Raw genomic sequence first — 20,052 nt, forward strand, 5'->3', positions numbered from 1 at the left:
ACTTATAAGAGAATACCTACTCTGCTAGGCTGCGACAAGGAGAGTCATCCGTCCTTTGAGACACTGCCGCCCACTGCGGCGAACAAAGAGGGTGTGTGGTTGGCGCGCGTGCCATGGTCCCCTTCAGGCATCATCATTCGCATTCACGGCCGTGGAAAGGGCGACGAATGGGGATGCCCAATTGCAGGTGTGTGACCAGGGCTAGCAAGCGTGCGCAATGGGTCGCTGTCAGAAAGGATTGAGTCACTGCTGGGCTTGGTGCTGTTTGCGATGCGCTGGGTCGCTCCTTCCTGGGGCGACGCTCGGGCGCTCTTTCCTAGCGAACGCGGCTAGTCCCCTCGTCGGTGCGTGCAGCGCCCGAACGACCACCACGACTCAACGTCCGCCATCACGCTTCACTTGTTTTGAACCCGCGTTTTGCGTCGTTGTTGAGCGCTCAATTGAGTTTTGCCAGCTGTTGCGAGTCCTGCGAGACTTGGTCCGCTGCCATTGGGCGCCAGACCTTCGCCAAATTGAGCGTTTACGTGTCACAGCACTGCCTGCTGCCCGCCGGTAGGCTGCCTCCCAATGCTCCCTATTTACGTCCCATGTCTGCTCTAGATTCCCGGTCACCGCTTCCGTCATCTCCAGTTCAAGATGCCTGGCGTACGCTTGAATTGCACGCTACAGGCACCGTTCTTGCGAGCAGGCTGACCGCCATCCATGCAGAGATGATGGTTCCACCCTTGCTCCACATTCAGAGCAATTGCTCTATCATGTTCATGCAGTCTTCCGCACCATTGACAAACCACCGCTCGACTTGCCAGGAAGCGAAGAGCCCAATTGCTTTCACTCCACCTGCCTACCGTGGCCAGTGGCAGTCTAGCGAGAACTTCTTTTGCAGAGTTCTCGCACACCGCAATCCCGCAGCGGCGCTGGCCGAAGTTGCCGCCAGTTTGCGCGACCGTCTGATCTCAATTCGACCGATGGCTGAAGGTCTTGTGATACGACTTCCACCACAGTACCAGTATCAGACCTGGATGTGGTCATCGCTACTAGCCACGGGGCTGCAATCGGCGCTCTACAGGGTTTAATGTCAGGACGACATGTCTTGCAGCGAAACTGTGTGCCACACATTGCCTGTGTCAGTTGCCCATCTGTCGCCGCTCAGCAATGCAATTGCTCAATTGCCAGCATGATTGCTCACGGGACACACCCACCTCGTCATTTGGCATGTGAAAATCGCCAGACCTAGCTGGTCAAGAAGGGCGAAACACCCGTCTCCTGCGACGGGACGGCTCCGCGACTGGGGCGGTTCACGCACCGTCCGCAGTTCCTGAAGAAGTAGATCACGGGTCGTCTTCATCTCCTAGCACACCATCTTTGGCAACCCGGCACAGGCCGCAGATGTCCACATGGATGTTTACGGGGTCCTTATCACCCCTCGACCCCTCCCCCACAACACGATAAGGGATGTGACCCTCTTCGTCTCTCCACCTTGTTTGCGAAGTTGGGCTCTCTTCGCGCTGTTGCCGAAGCTGTCGGTCCCGGATTAATCAGGCAAAGCCGCCAATCACCGCGTGACAGTCGGCTTTCATCTTGTCGCCATACCCCTCAATTGCATCCTGCGACTGCAAAGCTAGCTGAGTGATCGTGTTCAGCGCTTATCGATATGGGCAATCTACCCGCAATACATCGTTTTGAGTCCGATCACCTCAATCGTCAAAGTGTTGCAGAGATCCGATACAACAACCCGGCCCTCTTCAGCCGTGGCTGCTGTGCTTTGTGTGGGAGACGAACCTGGGTATGCGCGACACCTCTGCATCCGCGATCTGCACGCCTGAGCACGTCGCAATTGCGTCTGCTGATAGGTCAATTCTGCCAGATGACCCTGTCATCCGTTTCCCGAGCTGTGCAAGATGCAACACCTTAGAGACCCTGCAGCGGCCTCTCAGCCTGCCGCTCATCTGCTTCGACTGCAGGATCTCCTGTCCAGGCCTCTATAATCGTATTACCAGCTGCCATCCTGTCATCTTCACATAGACAATGTCCTCAATCCAGCGTTCCAGAGGACGTCTTGTATCACTGTGGCAGCCGGCTCATCTATTGATCGATGCTCACCCCGCAACTCAGTACCAGGGCCGGAACAGATGAGCGCTGACTGTGTTTGTGAGCACATCCGTGTTGGCATGGGTGAGCAGTCGCCCGGATCATGATTTGTAAACGACCAACGGTGAATTTCTCCAGCCCCAATCTTCTCGCGACTGCCAAACGTTCCTCGGACGAAACAAACATCCGACTATGACGACATTGCAAATGCTCACCTGAGCAGACCGATTGCACCGGCTTTGAACAGCGCTCTTGGCAATTTAATCTTCGATGTTGGCGTCACGCAATCAAGCGGTAAGTGGGGGCAAGTGTCTCGGTATTTCGAAACCAAAGTGCATCTTGAATGTCATCGTGCCTTACCGCATTTGGCCGATGAAAGCGGCGATACCGTGAAGGTATCCAGCATCACGTGGACGCGCGCCGACTAAGCGTGACACTAGCATCGTAGCTTCAACTCTATCTCGGCTGTTTATCGCGCCTTCATTCACCGACTTACGCCAGAACCAAACTTCGGCAAGTATGCCAACGCCTTGTGGTTTGCGATGTCGACATTGACGTTGCCTACGTCTCGCGATTTTGTGACGCAACTGCTCAATTCTTTACCCTCGCTTCAACGGAACCACGCGGAGTCAAATCCGCTCAGTGATGCGCCCGAGTCTGTGAAAAAGCAGCTGCTATCACTACAAGTTCTGTTCCCCAATGAGTTCCTGCCAGCACTAGACCTCCTTGACCGGAAGCTCGTCACTCGCTTTCGGATCGGCATTGAACAACCGGTTCCCACGACCAGCAACAATGCAACGACAGCAGCCCTAGACGTGCAGATGCAGGATAGCAAGGTGCCATTGGCCGACAGTACCCGACCTACAGCACAGGAACCCCTAAGCATACAACCTCGAACACCACAAGACACTCCCGACAACAGCGACACAGTCCACTACGTCCGCTCAGTCCAACAGCGCTCCTCCCGCTTCAGCACCTCCTACGACAGCACCACATCCTACGAAGTCCGCCTGCGCGCATGGAACTGCACATGTCCCGCCTTCGCCTTCGCTGCGTTTCCGTCTGTACACCCTGAACCGCCTGTGCCCACTTATACACCACTCGCCACCCTCGAGAACAAGAGTCTCCAAGATGGACATGCAGATGGGGAGAAGAGGAAGACTCTGGAGTGGATGTTTGGTGGTGTGAGCTTGGGTGAGGGCATGCCGCCGGTGTGCAAGCATTTACTGGCGTGCGTACTGGCGGAGAGGTGTAGATGTGTTTTTGGGGAGTGTGTGGAGGAGAGGAGGGTTGATGTTGAGACGGCTGCTGGATGGGCTGCGGGGTGGGGAGGTTCATGATGACGGATTGGAAATGTATGGCTGGAGGTCGTCAGATCAGGAGAGATTGCTGTAGGTGATGTTATACCCAGCCGTAGCAGCGCGGCTTGTTGATGCGAGATTCGGGCAAAGCATGTTCAAATTTCAAGGTGTCTTTTGACGTGATGCATTATCGTCTCAAGTCTATCATGTCATGATGCCATATATCCTCGACCTAGGCTTTCTGCCCAGCGTCGTCTTTACACGCCGTGCAGTAGGCACAGACACAGCACTACCACGCTGAAGTAGTAGCACTCACGATCCTTATTTCAGCCCACAACTCTCCTCATCTTCATGGCTTCTTCTTCTCATCTTCATGGCTTCTTCTTCTCATCCTTGCCTTTCTCTTTGCTCTTGTCGCCCTCCTTTGCGTCGCCATTCACACCATCTGCCTTCTTCTCCTTCTCACCGTCCTTGCCCTCATCCTTCTTTGCTTCCTTGTCTTCTGCTTGCTGCTTGTTCTGGATCTTGTTCTCGATGAGGTCGTGGAACGCGGTGATGGCGCGGATCAAGCTCGAGAGGTAGATAGCCATAAGCTGGTCGTTCGTCTTGACGCTCATTGCGCGCGCGAGCTCGCCGTTGTCGATAGCGCCTGCTACGCCTGCCGCTGCGCCAACGCCGTTTGTTGCTCCGCCAACTGGTGTCGCCTTCGGTGTGGACAGGTTCGGGAGGAGGTTAAATACATCTTGTAGGTTGCCGAGGATCGCGTGGTTCACAGGCAGGTCTTCGTCGAGAACCTTCTGTAGGTACTGCCCGATGTCGCGCAGCCGCAGATGCAGGCCTTGCAGCGACTGCAGTTGTGATGTAATGCGGGTGGAGAGTGTGCCGACGGCAACGTCGCGGATGTCACGGAGAAGGTGCTCAACACCAATCTCCTCTGCTTCTTCGGCTTCGATTATCGATGGTGTGTGAACGAATGTCTTGGAGGTTGTTGTGCCGTCCTTGTAGCAAGTCAGCATGGTTGTAGCAAATCAAGCAGCTTCTTGACTCACGTCCTTGATCTCCTCCACGGCGAAGTAGGCGTCTGTTGGGACACCGACCTCCTTCGGCTGTACGTCGATGATAACCAGCAAAGGGTTCGGTGTGTAACGCTTGAATAGCTCGTTGACCTCCAGATCCGATGCGCGCAGCTTGGGCCCTGTGTGGTACCAGCCGATGAGCTTCTCGCGTGCGTTGATCTTCTTGAACATGTCGTTCATCGACTCGACGTAGTTGTGATCAAGGAACCATACTGACGGGTCCTTCTCATCTTCCTCAAACGGTACTGTGCATTGTGTTAGCTTCGTGAGCTTGTGATGAGATTGCCCCCGCCCCCGCTGTAGCAACAGGCGGCGAACGAGCTGTCTAACGTCTACACACCGGCGAAGCTGTTGGATACTCTGACGTTCTTGCCATCGTTCTGTCCCAAGAGCACACCAACAACGCGTTTCCGTGTCCCCTTCGCCTGACGGCCGTAGTGATCTGCTGCGGAGAGGAGCACGAGCGGCGCAACCGAGACGGTGCGAGTCACGAGTGACAGCGTCTCTGCTGTCGTGGCGGGCATCGTCGGTGTGTGCGTGTATTTACTGATTCAGCGATAAGGGCAGGGAATGAGGGAGGCGAGACAGATTGGGTGTGTTGGTGGCGGGTAAGTTTGCGGTGGTGTTGATGCGGCTCAAAGTGATGTTCACGAAGTCGGAAGCCACAGGTACGTTGGCTCGAGCTTCTAGCTTTAGGCAGGTGTGTCACGAACGCATTTCATCCATTTGGCTCGTACCAGGCAACTTTTCGGCACTGTAAGATCGCGCTCAAACAAGATTACATCTGCTGGGAGGCCTTCAGCTATGCAAGAGATTACTGCTCCAAGAAACTTTGGCAATAAAATTGGGGTAAAGGGTTCGTGTCATTGGAGTGATAAAGCATACAAAGTATCTGGTATCTAAGAAGCTGTGCATGCTGCAGAAAGGCAAAGGGTCTCTCATGTTACCGAAGAAGCGGGTTGTAAGCAGGCAAATCCCCAAATGGTGGGACGCAGTCAAACCATCCCTGCAGTCTTTTTGTTAACTTACAAGTAGCCTAAAGACTACAAGTAGTTTTGTGCAATCTATAACACAGCCAGAATTATGCTGAATGCCTCCAGGCTTGGCTGTTTAGACGTGAGATTGGCAGCTGCTGCGTCCGACCTTTCCCGCAACATGAGAGAGGGTAAATGCGATGTTGTTACAAAGTGGTCGTCGAGAAGTAGTACTGGTCCCACAAGAACTCGTAATCTTCAATGACACCGCCAGCGATGTCGAGGAGGGGCTTGCTCATCAGCTTTCGTGTAATGGCATGTATCCAGGATCTGGGTATTGTTAGCTGCTGAAGTCCCAAGTACGAAGATGAGACTCACTTTGTGATGTTCTCATAGAAAGCGCTGCGCATCGTCCACCAGCCGAGTGCCCAAGCACGCTTCTTCAACTCCTCCCTTTCGAGGCCAGTCAGACCCCGCAGACCACCGGCCAGACGTTCCTGGAAGTCTTTCTTTGCGAGCTGCCTAGCGCCGTACTCAATGCTTACTCCGATGAGCCATGGCCGCCAACTCTTCCTGTCGCCACGGAAGTGCTGCATAGCCAAAGCATACGCGACTGGCCGCAGGATGTACAGCGCTTCCGCAAGCTCGCCCTTGCCACTGACGCGGTGAAGTAGAGCCTTCGGGGGCTTGATGTCGTCTGCTGTGAGAACCTTAGATAAGAGGTAGCTCGATATATCTGAAGAGTCCGGTAAGCTCGGCATGGACAGCCCTGTCCTGGGCATAGTCCAGTTTTCTGCTTCCACTGAGCGCTCACTCGGTGGGGTATCCATGCCATCAGCAGACGCTGATGAATCTTCGAGGGAGCTTGGATCGATCTCTCTTTGCGGCAGAGGCGGCGATAGTAAAGGTCTCGAGTTCGTCAATCGTAACAGAAGCAATCGACAGACTGCCTTGATAACCTCTAGGAGCACGACCACGCGCCAACGCATCTTCTCGCCCTTCCTCTTTGCTGCCATTTCCCATAACAGTTCGGTGTATTGGATCAACTGTAGGACGGTCGCGATGCGCTTATATGTAGGCGACTTCTCTGTCCAAAACTTGGTGTAGCGGTGGTGCGGGGTGAGTGGCTGTCGGCGCGTCCCAGGCATTTGCGCCATTGCTTTCGCGAGGAGGGAGTCATGGTATAACGAAAGGCATTGGACGCCACAGTGTACTGTGAGGCGTTAGTCGAGGATGCTCGTGCTAAAGAGGGGGCGCAAAGCGTACATGATTCGGATGCTATCTCTGATTCCCTGAAGCGTCCTATCTGGCGTTAGCGCTCTGCTTGATTGTGATTACGGTTCATGTATGCGTACCAGGAATTATGTATGTGAGCGACCGCAGCGCCGACTCAATCTGTGACACTGCGCTGCTGTTCTTAGTGATGAAGTCAGAGTACATGCCCAGCCACTTGGTGGGCTGCGACAGCACCGCGGTCGCATTGTGCGTCGCTTCCTTAATCATCTTCGCGGTCGCACCCGTCAGTGGGTGGTTTAATAACAAAGTCCGTCCCAGAACATGAGCTGGTGTTGAAGGGTTGCGCTGGGGGCTGGCGCGATATCGAACGCATGGGTGAAGTCATGTCGCGTGGCTGCCGAGGTCCGGCTTCCCCAGATCCACATTATCCACCACTCTCAAAGCTCAACACCACAATACGAACCATGTGACAGCACGTTCCACATCAAGTCCTCGAATCTGTTTTCTGGATGCGAAGAATGTACGATGGGACAGTTTCGAATAGCCATGTCCTTGATGTCCGTCTTGAAGCTGCCTGAAGCATCTGCGCCCTTCTCAATCGTTCCTTGGAGCAGCATGGAAGACACCGGTCAAAGCAATCATACCGTGCTTTGGCTGAAACCTGTCGCCGCAATTTGACAGCCTACTCGACCTGCACCATGAAAAGGGCGGTCCACCGCTGCAAGAAGACAAGCCTGATGAGCATGTGACGACGCGTTTTGCTAGACAAGAGACCATACTCTTTTGAGTCTACCATCGGCCACGTCCGTGACACCTTCTACTCAACGGTGTCAGATTTCTCTGCAGGCATACACCCTTGAAGGCGCCCCTGCCTGCATCTTTGAAGGCTATAAGAGTCGAAGTACAAGACCAACCTCGAAGAGTTTTTCTCCAGCATTCAGAGATCTGTCCTAATCTCAATCCACACGCGCCAAAGAACTTATTTGTCCTAGTTGCTCAAGATGGCTACGACAACATCGACTAAGGTTCTGGTTCCACAGATACCTATTGCTCCATACCAGGCATCTCTTTTCACAGCCATCAACACATACGTCTACACATACATGTCCCAATACGACAACTCGCACGACTACAGGCACATTTTACGTGTCGTGTCGAATGCGAACCGCATCTTGCAAGACGAAAGCAAAACTGGACCATCGACGACGTACGACACTACCAGCCTTTTCCTAGCAGCCCTTCTGCACGATGTTGGAGACCACAAGTACGCAAAATCTGGCGAAGACACCGAAAATCAAGTCCGCAACATCCTCCTTGACCATGGCGCTAGCGCAGACCTCGCAGCAAAAGTCCAGACGATTGTCAAGCACGTCGGTTACACTAACGAAGTACGCAATCCACAATCAGTCGTCGATGTCCTCGCCCAGTACCCTGAGCTCGCGATCGTGCAAGATGCAGATCGCCTTGATGCCATTGGTGCTGTTGGCATTGGGCGGTGTTTCTCGTTCGGAGCGGCAAAGTTTCCGGATCAGCCTATGGGAAGGGCAATTGATCACTTTGAGGAGAAACTGTACAAGCTGGAGGGCATGATGAAGACGGAGAGTGGAAAGAGAATGGCAAGAGGAAGAACAGATGTGCTGAGGGAGTTTGCGAAAGAGTGGAGGGAGGAGGAGGCGTTAAGCTTCGAAGTGCGATGAATCATTCCAAGGACAAATACATGGAATTCGATTGAAGATCCGCGGTTTAAAACCTACAACGCCAAAAGATAATGAAACACAAAGGAAAATTGCCGGCGTGGTCATAGTAAGTACCGTACAACCCACCACTCCATCATACATTACTCCTTCCATTCTGCTCCTGCCCGCCGTGCCATTGAATCCCCTTCACTTATACAAATGCACCTCCGTGTGCCCACTCCTATGCCATGTCGCAAGCAACACCCCACACTGCCCACACTTATGCGTAACATTCTTTGTACTTGTCAAACAATACGGAATACAACACAGACTCCATGTCAACAGCAGCGCACCCAGCGCCCAAGCACGCGTGGTGTTGCCGCTCTGATAATCCGTCTCTGTCATGCCGCGGTGGTTGCAGGCTGGGCACTCGACCGGGGCGGAGGAACGGGTGAGGGAGGAGAGAGGAATGGTGTTGTCGTAGTGGGGCTTGCTGGAGGCGTCTATGGGAGACATGTTGTAGGCGACGCTGGGTTGGGCAGGATAAGACGGTGGTCCGGGTTCGTGGCTCATGAGGGAGACTTGATCGTATGGGGTGGACTGGTATGTCATGGACTGCTCTGGTCAGTGTTGCTCCTTCTACCTTTCGTTGCTGAAGACTGCAGCTTACTTTGCAATCAGCGGTACAGGGAAATTATCTTGTCAAACTTGAATGAGTGTTGGTAAGTTGGATTCGTCCTCTGGTAATCGTTGCGATGTACTGATCGAACATCGACGTTCCAATCTTTATACCTTGCATCGCACCCCTGGAGGACCTCGATGTTTGGGACTATGTTCAGAATGAGCGTGTCCGCCGACACTGCCCTTGAAATTTCATGCTCAAAATATCCGATGTACTTCCGGAAGCCGTCGTCGGCATGGAGGAGCATTTTCAAGACTTACCTTATAGAGTAGAGCAGGCACGCACAAGCTTTGTTTGACACCAAGCGCAAGGCTTGTAACAGCGAGTAGGACCGCTAGTGGAGGCTAGGGTGTGGTGCGCTAGCACCGAAACGTACCTTTTTCGTTTCTGTATTCTCTTCAGGTGGGATCGTGCTTCCTTAGCTGTGGCTTGACTCTTACACCTACGCACGAACCCCAGTGCTTTAAGATGATTGGCCGCGATTTGTGGAGGGAGCGACTCTGAGCTGCAGAAAATATCTCAGTTCGCCGACACCTTTCGTTACCATGCTTGCTGCTACCGTGTCCGAGCTCGTGCCGCACGGTTCCGCGTGCCGCACGCAATCATCAAAACAACGAAATATCATCAACACTATAACTCAACGACGCAATGACTTTAGAGGATGCACTTAAAGAAGCACGCGCAGCAGATACGCGCGGTGAACTTTGCTACCAAAAAATTGCTGATGCGCATGGTGTTGCGCGTTCAACTTTGTCAACGCATCACCGAGGTGTTCGCGGGACCATGCAACAGAAAGCAGAACAACAACAAAACCTCACCCCCCAAGAAGAGCTGGAGCTTGTTGATTACATAGATCAACTCTGCAGAGAGCACCTTCCACCTACGCATGATATGATTCAACATTTTGCCTCTGTTATCTGCGGATTTGAGGTTGGCAAGACCTGGGTTACTCGGTTCCTCCAGAAGCATCACAACGCGCTCTTCCCACGATGGACCTCCGCCATGGCCTCCGAACGCCACGCCGCTGATTCTCATAGCAAGTACAGCTTGTACTTTGACATGCTAGAGCTTAAAATAAGCGAGAAGGGTATAGAGCCTGAGCACACACGTACAATATGGATGAGAAGGGCTTTATGATTGGCAGGACAGGCAGACAGAAACGAGTGTTCAGCAGGACAAGTTACAGCAACAAGCGCTTCCAGCAGGCTCTAGAGGACGGCAACAGAGAATGGGTTACACTTATAGCGTGCGTTAGGGCTTCTGGAGTCGCTCTTCCTCCAGGCCTCATCTTGGCTGGAGACTCAGGCAACGTCCAGGCAGCATGGGTACAAGATATCAAGAAGTTTCAGCATCGCGTCTTTGTCACAGTCACCCCTAGCGGCTGGAGCAATGACGACGCTGCCCTTGGATGGCTGCAACAAGTCTTTGACGAAGAGACTAAGGCCTCTGCACGTCGAAAGTGGAGGCTACTCATCATTGACGGCCACGGCAGCCACGTCAGCCGCTCATTTTTAACTTACTGTCATCGCCATAAGATCCTTGTAGCAATATTTCCTCCTCACAGTACTCACACGCTCCAGCCAGCAGACGTCGTCCTGTTCAAGCCGCTATCAACAGCGTACCAGAAGGAACTCACAAGAAGGACCCAGCGCTCCAAAGGCCTGTTGCCAATGAAGAAAGGCAGCTTCTTCTCGTTATTTTGGCCTGCTTGGCTGCAATCGTTCACCAAAGACAACATACTCAAAGCCTTTGAGTCAACGGGACTTCACCCACTCAATTGCCACAAAGTACTCAAGCGTTTCCCTGAAGGAGCTGTACCTCCATCAACCCCTCCACCGCCTGAGGCAGGTACAACAGCACGCCAAATACTGAGAGAATTAGACTCTGTTGTGACGGATAAGACCTCGGAGGAGGCAAGAGCCCTCCGCCACAAGGTACATCACCTTGCGATTGAAAATGAGCTCCTCCATGATGACGTAGAAGGACTTAAAGAGTCGCTGCTAATAAAGAAGAGGCAAGATAAGAAGAGCAAAGCGCTTTTGCTTGTAAAGCCGGAGTTGGATTACTGGGGAGGAGCGCGCTGGTGGTCACCTCGATCATTTAAGGAGAGCCGTCACAGAGAGCGGATTATGAAGGAGACCGCGCATGAACAAGAGCTTGAATAAGCTCGGATGAAGGAGCTTGCACACACTAATAAGCTATACAATGAGAAGATCAAACAGCAGAAGCGCGATGTGGCAGTAAAGGAGAAGGAAGAGCGTGACCGCAAGCGCGCTAAAGAGCGCGCAGCTATCAACGCTCGCAAACTGCAAAGACATAAGGATAAAGAAGCCTGCAACGCTCAGAAACTCTCCCAATTGCCTAGCAAAGGCAAGCGCAAAACTTTAACTAATCCTAAGACGCCTGCAGCCAAAAAGCGTCGTGTTATGGCGCCTCGTAGTAGTGCTGTTGCTGAGCCAGCTCCTCCGCCTCGCAGCACTCACACCACCCGCAGCGGCCGCACTGCAACATTATATAAGTAGAGCTTTGGCAGATAGTTTTGCATGCATTAATTGTCTACAACACCAACAAATCTCGCAATAATAACCATTGTGGCTGTTTCTAGAGCCTTATTTTTGTATACTCCGTGAGGTGGGTGCGGCGTGCGGCACGCGGAACCGTGCGGCACGAGCTTGGACACGGTAGTTCCCGAATAGGTAATCTCTGCGTATGCGTATCGTCAAGGAGCTCACTCGACAGCATCAATCCATCATGCCGCACTCACTACCTGAAAATTTTTCTGCAGTCTACAATTTCTCGATTGCGGCTTTACATATCGACGCGAACGGACCCTATGTCAACAACGGTACAGCCGCGATGACGCAGTTATTCAGCTGTCCGCATACGCAGGAGCTCTATAAGAGCGTCCTTGTGGCACTCTCCAAAACCGGGCAAGTCCACGAAAACACCAAATTATACAACCGTTCATCAAGCTTCCCGAACATCATCGTCTACTATGGCGAACGCAAGTCTAGCAGCGCCGAACCTTTGCACTACCGCAACATTCAGCACTCCCGATCTCTTCGGTGCAAACTTCACTTCGCTGTCAGCGAACCTCGTTACGAACTATACCTTTCCCATCCCCGACGGCTGGCGCTATTCTCAGCCGTCCATCTTCGTACAAGACGCAACCTTCTGCAACGTCACGGTGTCCTACACACATCCCGGCCAGAACGACACTCTCTACGCCGAAACTTGGCTCCCAATCACAAATTATAATGATAGACTGCAGTCCATTGGCGGAGGTGGTTGGGTAGCAGGACGCTTCATCCTCACCTACGCGGGCATGATTGGAGCCATAGCTGATGGCTACGCAACCGTCACCACAGACGCAGGTCTGGGTTCAAAGACCTTCGATCAATGGGGCATCTCCAGCCCCGGGAACACCAACGTCTACGCTCTCCAGAATCTGGGTTCCGTATCTCTGAAAGACGAGGCTGTCATCGCGAAGCACTTCATCCAAGACTTCTACGGTGAGAAACCGAAGTACTCGTACTGGAATGGCTGCTCGCAGGGCGGAAGACAGGGCTCCATGATCGCACAGCGATACCCAGATGCGTACGACGGCATCATCGCAGCGGCTCCGGCATTACACTGGGCGGAAGTTGTCTTAGGAAGCATGTGGCCTGGCTTCTACATGGAGAACACAAAGCAATTCCCCAATGCTTGCCAGTTGAACGGGTTGACGGCGCTGGCGATCGAGGAGTGCGACCAAGATGACGGTATGAAGGACGGCCTCATCGCTGATCCAGATGCGTGCTTGCGTAAATTCAACGCCACCGCCCACATCGGCAAGATCTCCACCTACAACTGTACACTGTACGATGGCACGCAAACAATCGACGCCGCAACAGCTGATGTTGCGCGTGCCTTGTGGACAGGACCGGTCTCTTCGTCTGGCAAGAAGCTCTGGTATGGCTACAACATTGGCACCGACCTATATTCTCTCGCAGCCACGAATTGCACCAGCCTCGGCCAATGTAGCGGCAATGCATACTCAGTGACGGCCGGAATTGATGAGACGTTCGTGGCAAAGGGCGGTCCCATCAACATCACCGACGACAATGTTTCGCACAAGCGCTTTGACCACGTCTATCACTCATTCAAACAGCAATTCGATTCCCTCATCGGCACTACTGACCCAGACTACACCGGGTTCAAAGAATCAGGTGGTAAGATAATAACCTACCACGGTCTAGTAAGCCTCCCTCCCACTCATCCTATCTCACTCCACTAACATCCCCAGGCCGACCCCACCATCTCCCCCAACGGCACACTCTCCTTCTACCGCAAAATCTCCGCCACAGTCCCCGATACACCCTCTTTCTACCGCTACTTCAACGTCCCGGGCCTCGGTCACTGTTGGGGTGGTAAGGGTGGGCAACCTGTTGCTCTGTTCGATCAGCTGCGTGCTTGGGTGGAAAATGGGACGGCGCCTGACAGCTCGCCGGTCACGATGACGAAGCCGGATGGTGAGAAGATGGAACAGGTACTGTGTGCGTGGCCGAAGAAGGCGGTGTTTGGCAATGGGTGCGATGTCAATGGGAATGTCACGACGGCGTGCTGGAGTTGCGAATAAATGAGAGTTGACAAAATCCGTTTCCTGTAAGGATTGCTGGCCATTCATTGATTGATTGATTGATTGATTGATTGATTGATTGATTGATTGATTGATTGATTGATTAGTTCAATGTCCTATGTGTGTCTAAGACCATGGAGGACGGGAGGTACAGTAGCTCCTCTAGTATAGAAGGAGGGGAAGATACAACAAAGGGGGGTTTCTCTACAGGTACAAGGAATGGTAGATGCATATGCCAGGTCTTCTGTGTTTTGTCCAAGGTGCCATTTGCGTGCGCCCACCTTAGTCCTGCCAACAAAGGCTAGAGTAGCCTTGATGCCTTCTGTAGTGCGGAGAAGTAGCGGTAGTGTGAGCTGCACTTCCCTAGATTGTCCTGGAGTATTTTTCGATACTGCTTAAGACATTTGCAGCTGAGCAGGGGGTGTTCTAGGGTCTGTCTGGTTCCACAGCTGCATAGTGGGTGGTCTGCTTTGCCTCTCTGGAACAGATATGCTTTGTTGTATCCATGGCCTAGTTTGAGCTGGTAGAAGGTACTAGCAGTCTCTCGCCTAGTCTCCAGGGGCACACTTAGCCTTTTGCAGATTCCCCAGCTGTACTGATTGCTGGCCATTAATCACTTGAGTTTCGATGCATCTGAATCCTGTAACCAAGTTGTAGACACAAGTGCATGGTAATGACCAAACCAGTGATTAAAGATCTGTAATAATATAGTGCAGAAGCCCAGATGTCCCTCATTGTCTACCGCCTACCGCCTACCGCAGGTTGCTACTGCCATTAGTCTTACCCTCGCCGAAGCCGTTGGTTGGCGGTGTTGCAAGCTGCATCGGGCTGGGCTGACCGCTTGCTCGCAGGGGCAGTTTCCCGTTGGAGGGTGTGCCTTCCGTGAATGAATCCATCGATCCGTCGTCCATGGGTGTAACATCAGACTCGTCTACCTCCATGGGTATGTCGCCAGCTGGCGGCGGTGGAGGTGGAGGCGGCGCTGGTGGCTCGTCCGTCCGCGAACGTATGTTGCGAGGTGAGTCATCTGCTTCATCCTCTCTTTTGCGCTTCAACTCAGAAGACGAATCGTTGGGTGAGACCTCAACTCCAGTTGTTACTTCCAGTATATCATCCATGTCGATTTGCGGTGTGTCCGGTGTTGCACCGTTGTCGTCCTGTGCTGCACCTCCACGAGCTGCTTTCGCCTTCTCGCGCTCCTCCTTCTTTTTGACGGCTTTGTCCATGAAGTCCTTCACGTAGGTCTTCACAGTCTTCTCGTGTTTCGAACTGATTTTGGCGGCGGGGTCCTTGACGCGTCCAGACTTGTAGTCACCCCTAACTAGCTTCTTAGCCACCTCTTTCGACAAACGTTTGAGGTCATCCTTTTCGAGCTTCTTGCGGTAGTGCGCAGCGACGGCCATGACGTGTGGAGAGAGCTATTACAGTCAGTGATTTGCACGAGAGTTCAAGACTTGTCAACTTACAGTCGCCTCGTAAATCCTCTCCTGCTTCTCTTGAGGCAGACTACGCCACTTCTCGCTCTTGTGCTTTCTGTCTTTCGAGTCGTCGGCAGCAGGCTGTGGGGTTGTAGAGGCTGATGGTACGGTAGGTGTTACGTTCGCAGTGATGCTAGAGATGATGTCCTGCAGGAGTTGCGTGTCGGTTTTGGCTTTCGGTGGCGGCGGTGGAGGTTGATTTGCTGGCATAGTAGGTCGCTGCCATTGCGTAGTCCCTGACGAGTTGTAGTAGTAGGTGGTCCCATTGTCCGAGGTGGCTTGAAACCAACCAGGAGGCAGAGGATTAAAGGGCCGCGGTCGAGAAGCTGGACGAGGGCCTTGAAAGAACCCACTAGCAGGCCCTCTCGGTGCATTGATGACACGGGGTCCTGATGGTGCGTTCAGATTGGCTGGGCCTTTCGGCGCGGATGTAAGTGACGGAGACTTTGACCTAGATCTTGATCGCTCTCGACCTCTCTCGCGACGCTCGAAGTGGTTCTCGGTGCGGACAGGTGTGCTTGCATTGGGATCCCTCTTCATACGCGGGATCCGGTAAGCGACCTCCAACTTGCTCCACGCTGCGAGTAGCTTATCTGCGGACTCCTCAACACGCTCGTCTCCACAGCTCTTGAGCTTCTCCACCGCTTCCTCAATTTTGGAGTCTTGAATCTTGTTCCGAGTGATGCGCGGCAGCTTGTGCAGAATGTCCAAGACCTGCATCACAACGTTGAAATCATCCATCCATGTGGTCAGAGTCTTCTTGAGGGTCTCATAACCGTGCATGCGGATGATCCGGTGGCCGACCTTATCGTTGTCACTTTGCTGTATACGGCTGAGAAGCTTGACGGCGATCCATTTCTCTGTGCATTGGCGCAAAGCGGCCATGACCTTGGGCACACCATCGTCTTCGAGCGATCGTGGCTGCAGATCGTTGACATATTCCTCATCATCCTCACTGACCTTCTTCTTGCGAGGTTTCTTGGTGTGGACCGCTGTGTCCCAGCCATCGCCGTCATTAATTCCAAGCGCTTCGATAGTGGCATGCGAGAGCTTTGTGGCATTGTCGGACTGAGTCTTGCCACCGATGAAACCCGAACAATTAGGCTCGCCGCAGTAACAAGGCTGAGGATCTGCTCCGTATCGATCGACGTTGTAGTTGAATACCAGCTCTTCACCTGCCTTAACTTTTCGCTCAGCAAAGATGCCCATGCGCAGCTTGTCTCCAACCACCCACTTGTCCACGAAACAGTTTGGGTTGCAGGAATGGTTGCAAAACCTTCCCAGGTTGCCCTTCTTGGTCGCATCCACAAATTCGCCCTTCGTCAAAGACATAAAGTAGAAGTGCTTTATGCCCTCCTGGTCATACTGTATCATGCGGCGACGGAACGTCCGCTCGTCAATGACCTCGCCAATGTATTCGAAGATGAAGTCTCCAGGCACAAGGTCCTTGTTGGCTCGCAGTCCAAAACCCTTCTTCTCTGTCTTGATGACCGTGACATCGGCGTATTGTTTGCGCAGAAAACGTTGATTTTGACACTCTCGTCCGCAGCTGCAGTCACCCACGCACTCCATCTTGGTAGCACGGTTGATGCAGTCGGAGTCTTCGCCGCAGGCATTATTCTGTTTCTCGACCGCATCTGTTGCAGACATCGTCAGCGTCTTGCCAAGATACCAGAGTAACAGGAGAAAGACCTACCCCACTCTTCGCTACAGTCACATTCTAAGGCTGGATCGGTTGTGCCAATGTATTTGTTCGAGTACGTGCACTCTGGAAGAACGACGAATGTCTCTTTGGCTGCTTCTGTAGAGTCTGGTAGGTCGAGGTAGAGCGGCGGGGGGCGCGAGATGACTTTCTGAGAGGCGCTGCGCGAGAGCTTGAGGGCTCTGCCTCCTGGCCCAGGCTCCATCTTCAGCACGATGTCTCCTCCAACGACCTCCTCTTTAGTACTGTCGGCTGGCGATGACGCTCCGGATTCATGCTTTGACATGGGTGATTGGGACTTCGATCGAGAGGACTTGAGTCGGGATGGAATCGCGGAGGGTGTAGGGGCGTCTGTGTTCTCCGCCTTTACTTGTATGCCGTCGCTCTCACCCGCGCTCAGGGTAGCGCCTTCCTCTAGCTTCATATCGCGCAACTCAGGCTCGAGCTGAGCCGACTGCTGCTCGCTTTCACTGTCCGACATGACGGGCGACCGTGGCTGCGAGAGGTGTGGTGGCCGAGCTTGGAGTGGGAGAGTGAGGAGTTCTGGTTCTGGAAAATCAGACGCTAGTGGTTCTACAACACAGGAGCAAGCATAAGCCCTCTCACTGCATAGCACCCTGCACGGTGGTAAACAATCAGGAGAGCACTAACGCTGTCCTCTTGCGAGTGAAGAATTGCTCGGCGGGCGTGTCTAGAAACGCGGTGGGCTTGAGATTGACCGGGGGCAAATCTTCGCTTTCTTCTCCCTGGTGTGTGTTCCCGAGTGGAGTCCTCCTATATGCCTCTACACTGGAATCGCATGTCGCGCGCGACAACGGTGGTATCGAAGATAAGACGTTTGCGGTATGGTTTCGACGGTGATGCTGTCGACATAGAGGTGCACGATTCGTAATGATCGATTAAAGCTGGAGGCGCGGCAGACACCTTCCTTGGGACGGGACGCAGTGAAGCGTGTCCTGTGGTTAGTCGCAGCAAAGCTGTGCTTCTACTGATGTATCAATGCCTATTGTGCAGACTGTCTGGCTCTGAGCACGCGACGGCAGTGGTTTGTGCTGGTTGAAGGTACTGTTCGCAGTCGCCCTGATTTGGTTAAAGCCGCGGCGCGCTGTTTCCGGTTTCTTCCAACTTCACCGCTTCAAACACAAGAACAACCATTGGCTTTAGCCTCGACCATGCCTTTGTGTATGCATGTCGATCGAGACAAATAATTACTGTTTGTTGAAGACTACTGCAAAGACATGGGAAGATCGACTTTGTCGGCGCCATCAAATTCAGGATTATGGACATCATGGCTAATGCTTTGAATGCCCTCAAGCTAGACATCGCTTCGGCAGAACCAAAGAGCTTGGACACTACATTTCTTGCGGACACAATTCTTACATTCGTTCTGAGAGCTTCTCTGAAATGAGACCAACGACGGCAGAATTGGGTATTGCGCATGGTCCAAGACGAGTGATACAGAGTCTACAAATGACAGGAAACACGCAACGTGCAGGCCGACCACTGTGGACATCAAGAGGATTTGGAATTGTGGCATATGCAAGAACGCTGCCAAACATTTGAGACGAAAACTTTCAGCATGACGGTCAGCGTCCAGGACGATGCTCACATTAGACCTACACGTTGATGCCAGCCTACCTCCTACGTTGCGAGGGAGCTTGAACACGGTAGCTATTGATTTTCTCTTTGATGGTGGCAGAGTTGTCAAATGAAATCAGTCACAGGCCTGCTACATTCACGGTTATCTGTAGTTTTTCTCCCACTTACGAGCAAACTGGCGGTGTCCAGGCAAAGTCGTTTTGTTGTCTGTGTCCACAGTGATGTGAGCCGGCTTTCATGCAGCCCAGGAGCCTGGCTTAAGCAGCAAATGTTGGGTCCCAGGACCGAGTTATATTGTCCAGCATCCCTGCCCTATCTTCAGTCATCCTGGACCTAACTCGGTTGATTGGAGGTTGCAGCTAGACCGAAACCTTAAAAAAACAGCGACGACTTGTTACGAGAAACGGTCCCATCGGCTGATCACTGCATCGCTCGATTGGTGTGGTTTACGGGTGTTCAGAGAGCCAATCAGACTGACTAGTACTTGTGCGATCCATGAGCCGCATTATGCTGTAGGATTGGCGGGAGGCAGCATACCATGGCCTTTCTCAAGACAGCAGAGCCAGGAGGCCTTCATGGGGTTTTGAGCAGCAGTCTAACGTAGTCAGAAATACCTGCAATCCTTAGTCTACCTACCAGATCTTGATATCCAGAGATCTGTCCCTGGTGCTTCCTGGTCTTGGGAGAATTGCATGCTTGTTACCCTATTTCCGAAGCACCTCATTTGAATTCGATATCATATACAGTTCGACAAATCATGCGCTCGTTATTCGCAGATTGAGCAGCAGCCACGCTTTTCAGTGATCGATTTAAACTTCGAAGTTGCAGAGCCGTCCAGCCGAAGTTTTGAGAGCTTTTGCAAAAGCTACGGTATGTTAGCGCGTCATGCACAGCATTTTGCCACACGCGTTAGTTGTTGGGGCACCGGTAGTCCACAGCTGTACAAAGTCCCTTTGTGTTTACATGAGTGTTTGTTCTGTTCGCAGCTTGTGGTGACTTGAATGGCAACTGCTTTGTGGCAGCGACTTCCTGATAACGGCGTCTTGGCGCGGACTTTATTTCGACCTCGAAGGCGCTCAGAACGAGTAACGACAAACAACAGTCAACGCCATCGACCTGGCCCTGGGTACGCGTAAACACGACTTCGACGCGTTGCAACTTTTACCGAGATCGGATGACAACGCAGGAACGATCTCCTAGTTTTCCGCTTGCTGCCAAGTTATTCAATACCAACGGCATGTCAGCTTTTGCACTAGACAGGGAGGAGACAGATCTGCCCGCTCTGCACCACCATTCACAGCGCTTGGATAGCGGCCGTTTCGTCACGGCACAACGTTTCTAAGCTCCGCGAGGATCTCCAGCCTCCACCCACCTCAAACGATAGCACGAGAAAAAGATCAATTTGTCAACAGTCTTTGATGGCGACAACAACGCCAACCGGCAAGATTGCGCCACAGAACAACACAAGAGCTGCAATAAGTCGATTTACCCTGACCCAGCAAGCCTCGCTGTTGGTCAGAATTTTGGCATATGCATGGAAAATACGGTGAGAGTTTCTCAAAGTCAACGCTCTGGTTGGTGCAACGTGGCCAGCAAATGCAGGTGCGAACTTCTGTCACTGG

The 20,052-nt window shown here is 52.8% G+C and overlaps 8 protein-coding genes across 8 annotated transcripts; 4 read left to right on the top strand and 4 right to left on the bottom strand.

The window, feature by feature from the left end:
• Nucleotides 1-2,771: 2,771 nt before the first annotated feature.
• BU25DRAFT_323426 (uncharacterized protein) lies at nt 2,772-3,419 on the top strand (the record flags this gene model as incomplete). The annotated part of the gene is made up of 3 exons (XM_033699474.1): nt 2,772-2,940; nt 2,995-3,170; nt 3,240-3,419. Coding segments are annotated over 3 exons (525 nt in total), but the record flags the coding sequence as incomplete, so codon positions are not given.
• A 120-nt stretch (nt 3,420-3,539) lies between these two features.
• On the bottom strand, nt 3,540-5,116 carry BU25DRAFT_405161 (26S proteasome-like protein regulatory subunit). Its single transcript, XM_033699710.1, has 3 exons — nt 4,806-5,116; nt 4,439-4,710; nt 3,540-4,387 (listed from the first exon to the last, which is right to left on the bottom strand). Exons 1-3 carry the CDS (start codon nt 4,987-4,989, stop codon nt 3,761-3,763), a joined length of 1,083 nt encoding a protein of 360 aa, XP_033567425.1. The 5' UTR covers nt 4,990-5,116; the 3' UTR covers nt 3,540-3,760.
• Nucleotides 5,117-5,316: 200 nt separating this feature from the next.
• Nucleotides 5,317-7,200, bottom strand: BU25DRAFT_355420 (peroxisomal membrane protein pex16). The gene is made up of 4 exons (XM_033699577.1): nt 6,795-7,200; nt 6,706-6,741; nt 5,818-6,652; nt 5,317-5,769 (listed from the first exon to the last, which is right to left on the bottom strand). Exons 1-4 carry the CDS (start codon nt 6,940-6,942, stop codon nt 5,646-5,648), a joined length of 1,143 nt encoding a protein of 380 aa, XP_033567426.1. The 5' UTR covers nt 6,943-7,200; the 3' UTR covers nt 5,317-5,645.
• Nucleotides 7,201-7,564: 364 nt separating this feature from the next.
• BU25DRAFT_2366 (uncharacterized protein) lies at nt 7,565-8,471 on the top strand. Its single transcript, XM_033699443.1, has one exon. It carries the CDS (start codon nt 7,677-7,679, stop codon nt 8,370-8,372), a length of 696 nt encoding a protein of 231 aa, XP_033567427.1. The 5' UTR covers nt 7,565-7,676; the 3' UTR covers nt 8,373-8,471.
• On the bottom strand, nt 8,421-9,375 carry BU25DRAFT_380463 (uncharacterized protein). Its single transcript, XM_033699635.1, has 2 exons — nt 9,022-9,375; nt 8,421-8,966 (listed from the first exon to the last, which is right to left on the bottom strand). The coding sequence occupies exon 2, from the start codon at nt 8,961-8,963 to the stop codon at nt 8,559-8,561; it is 405 nt and encodes a 134-aa protein (XP_033567428.1). The 5' UTR covers nt 8,964-8,966; nt 9,022-9,375; the 3' UTR covers nt 8,421-8,558.
• A 2,397-nt stretch (nt 9,376-11,772) lies between these two features.
• BU25DRAFT_355425 (tannase and feruloyl esterase) lies at nt 11,773-13,855 on the top strand. The gene is made up of 2 exons (XM_033699578.1): nt 11,773-13,270; nt 13,319-13,855. Exons 1-2 carry the CDS (start codon nt 12,029-12,031, stop codon nt 13,649-13,651), a joined length of 1,575 nt encoding a protein of 524 aa, XP_033567429.1. The 5' UTR covers nt 11,773-12,028; the 3' UTR covers nt 13,652-13,855.
• Nucleotides 13,856-14,334: 479 nt separating this feature from the next.
• BU25DRAFT_2423 (uncharacterized protein) lies at nt 14,335-17,552 on the bottom strand. Its single transcript, XM_033699444.1, has 3 exons — nt 16,826-17,552; nt 15,118-16,766; nt 14,335-15,069 (listed from the first exon to the last, which is right to left on the bottom strand). The coding sequence occupies exons 1-3, from the start codon at nt 17,310-17,312 to the stop codon at nt 14,404-14,406; spliced, it is 2,802 nt and encodes a 933-aa protein (XP_033567430.1). The 5' UTR covers nt 17,313-17,552; the 3' UTR covers nt 14,335-14,403.
• Nucleotides 17,553-18,487: 935 nt separating this feature from the next.
• Nucleotides 18,488-18,820, top strand: BU25DRAFT_2425 (uncharacterized protein). The gene has a single exon (XM_033699445.1). It carries the CDS (start codon nt 18,540-18,542, stop codon nt 18,765-18,767), a length of 228 nt encoding a protein of 75 aa, XP_033567431.1. The 5' UTR covers nt 18,488-18,539; the 3' UTR covers nt 18,768-18,820.
• The last annotated feature ends 1,232 nt before the right edge of the window (nt 18,821-20,052 follow it).

The sequence above is a fragment of the Macroventuria anomochaeta genome (assembly GCF_010093625.1).
Source record: "Macroventuria anomochaeta strain CBS 525.71 unplaced genomic scaffold BU25scaffold_1, whole genome shotgun sequence".
Lineage (NCBI taxonomy): Eukaryota > Fungi > Ascomycota > Dothideomycetes > Pleosporales > Didymellaceae > Macroventuria > Macroventuria anomochaeta.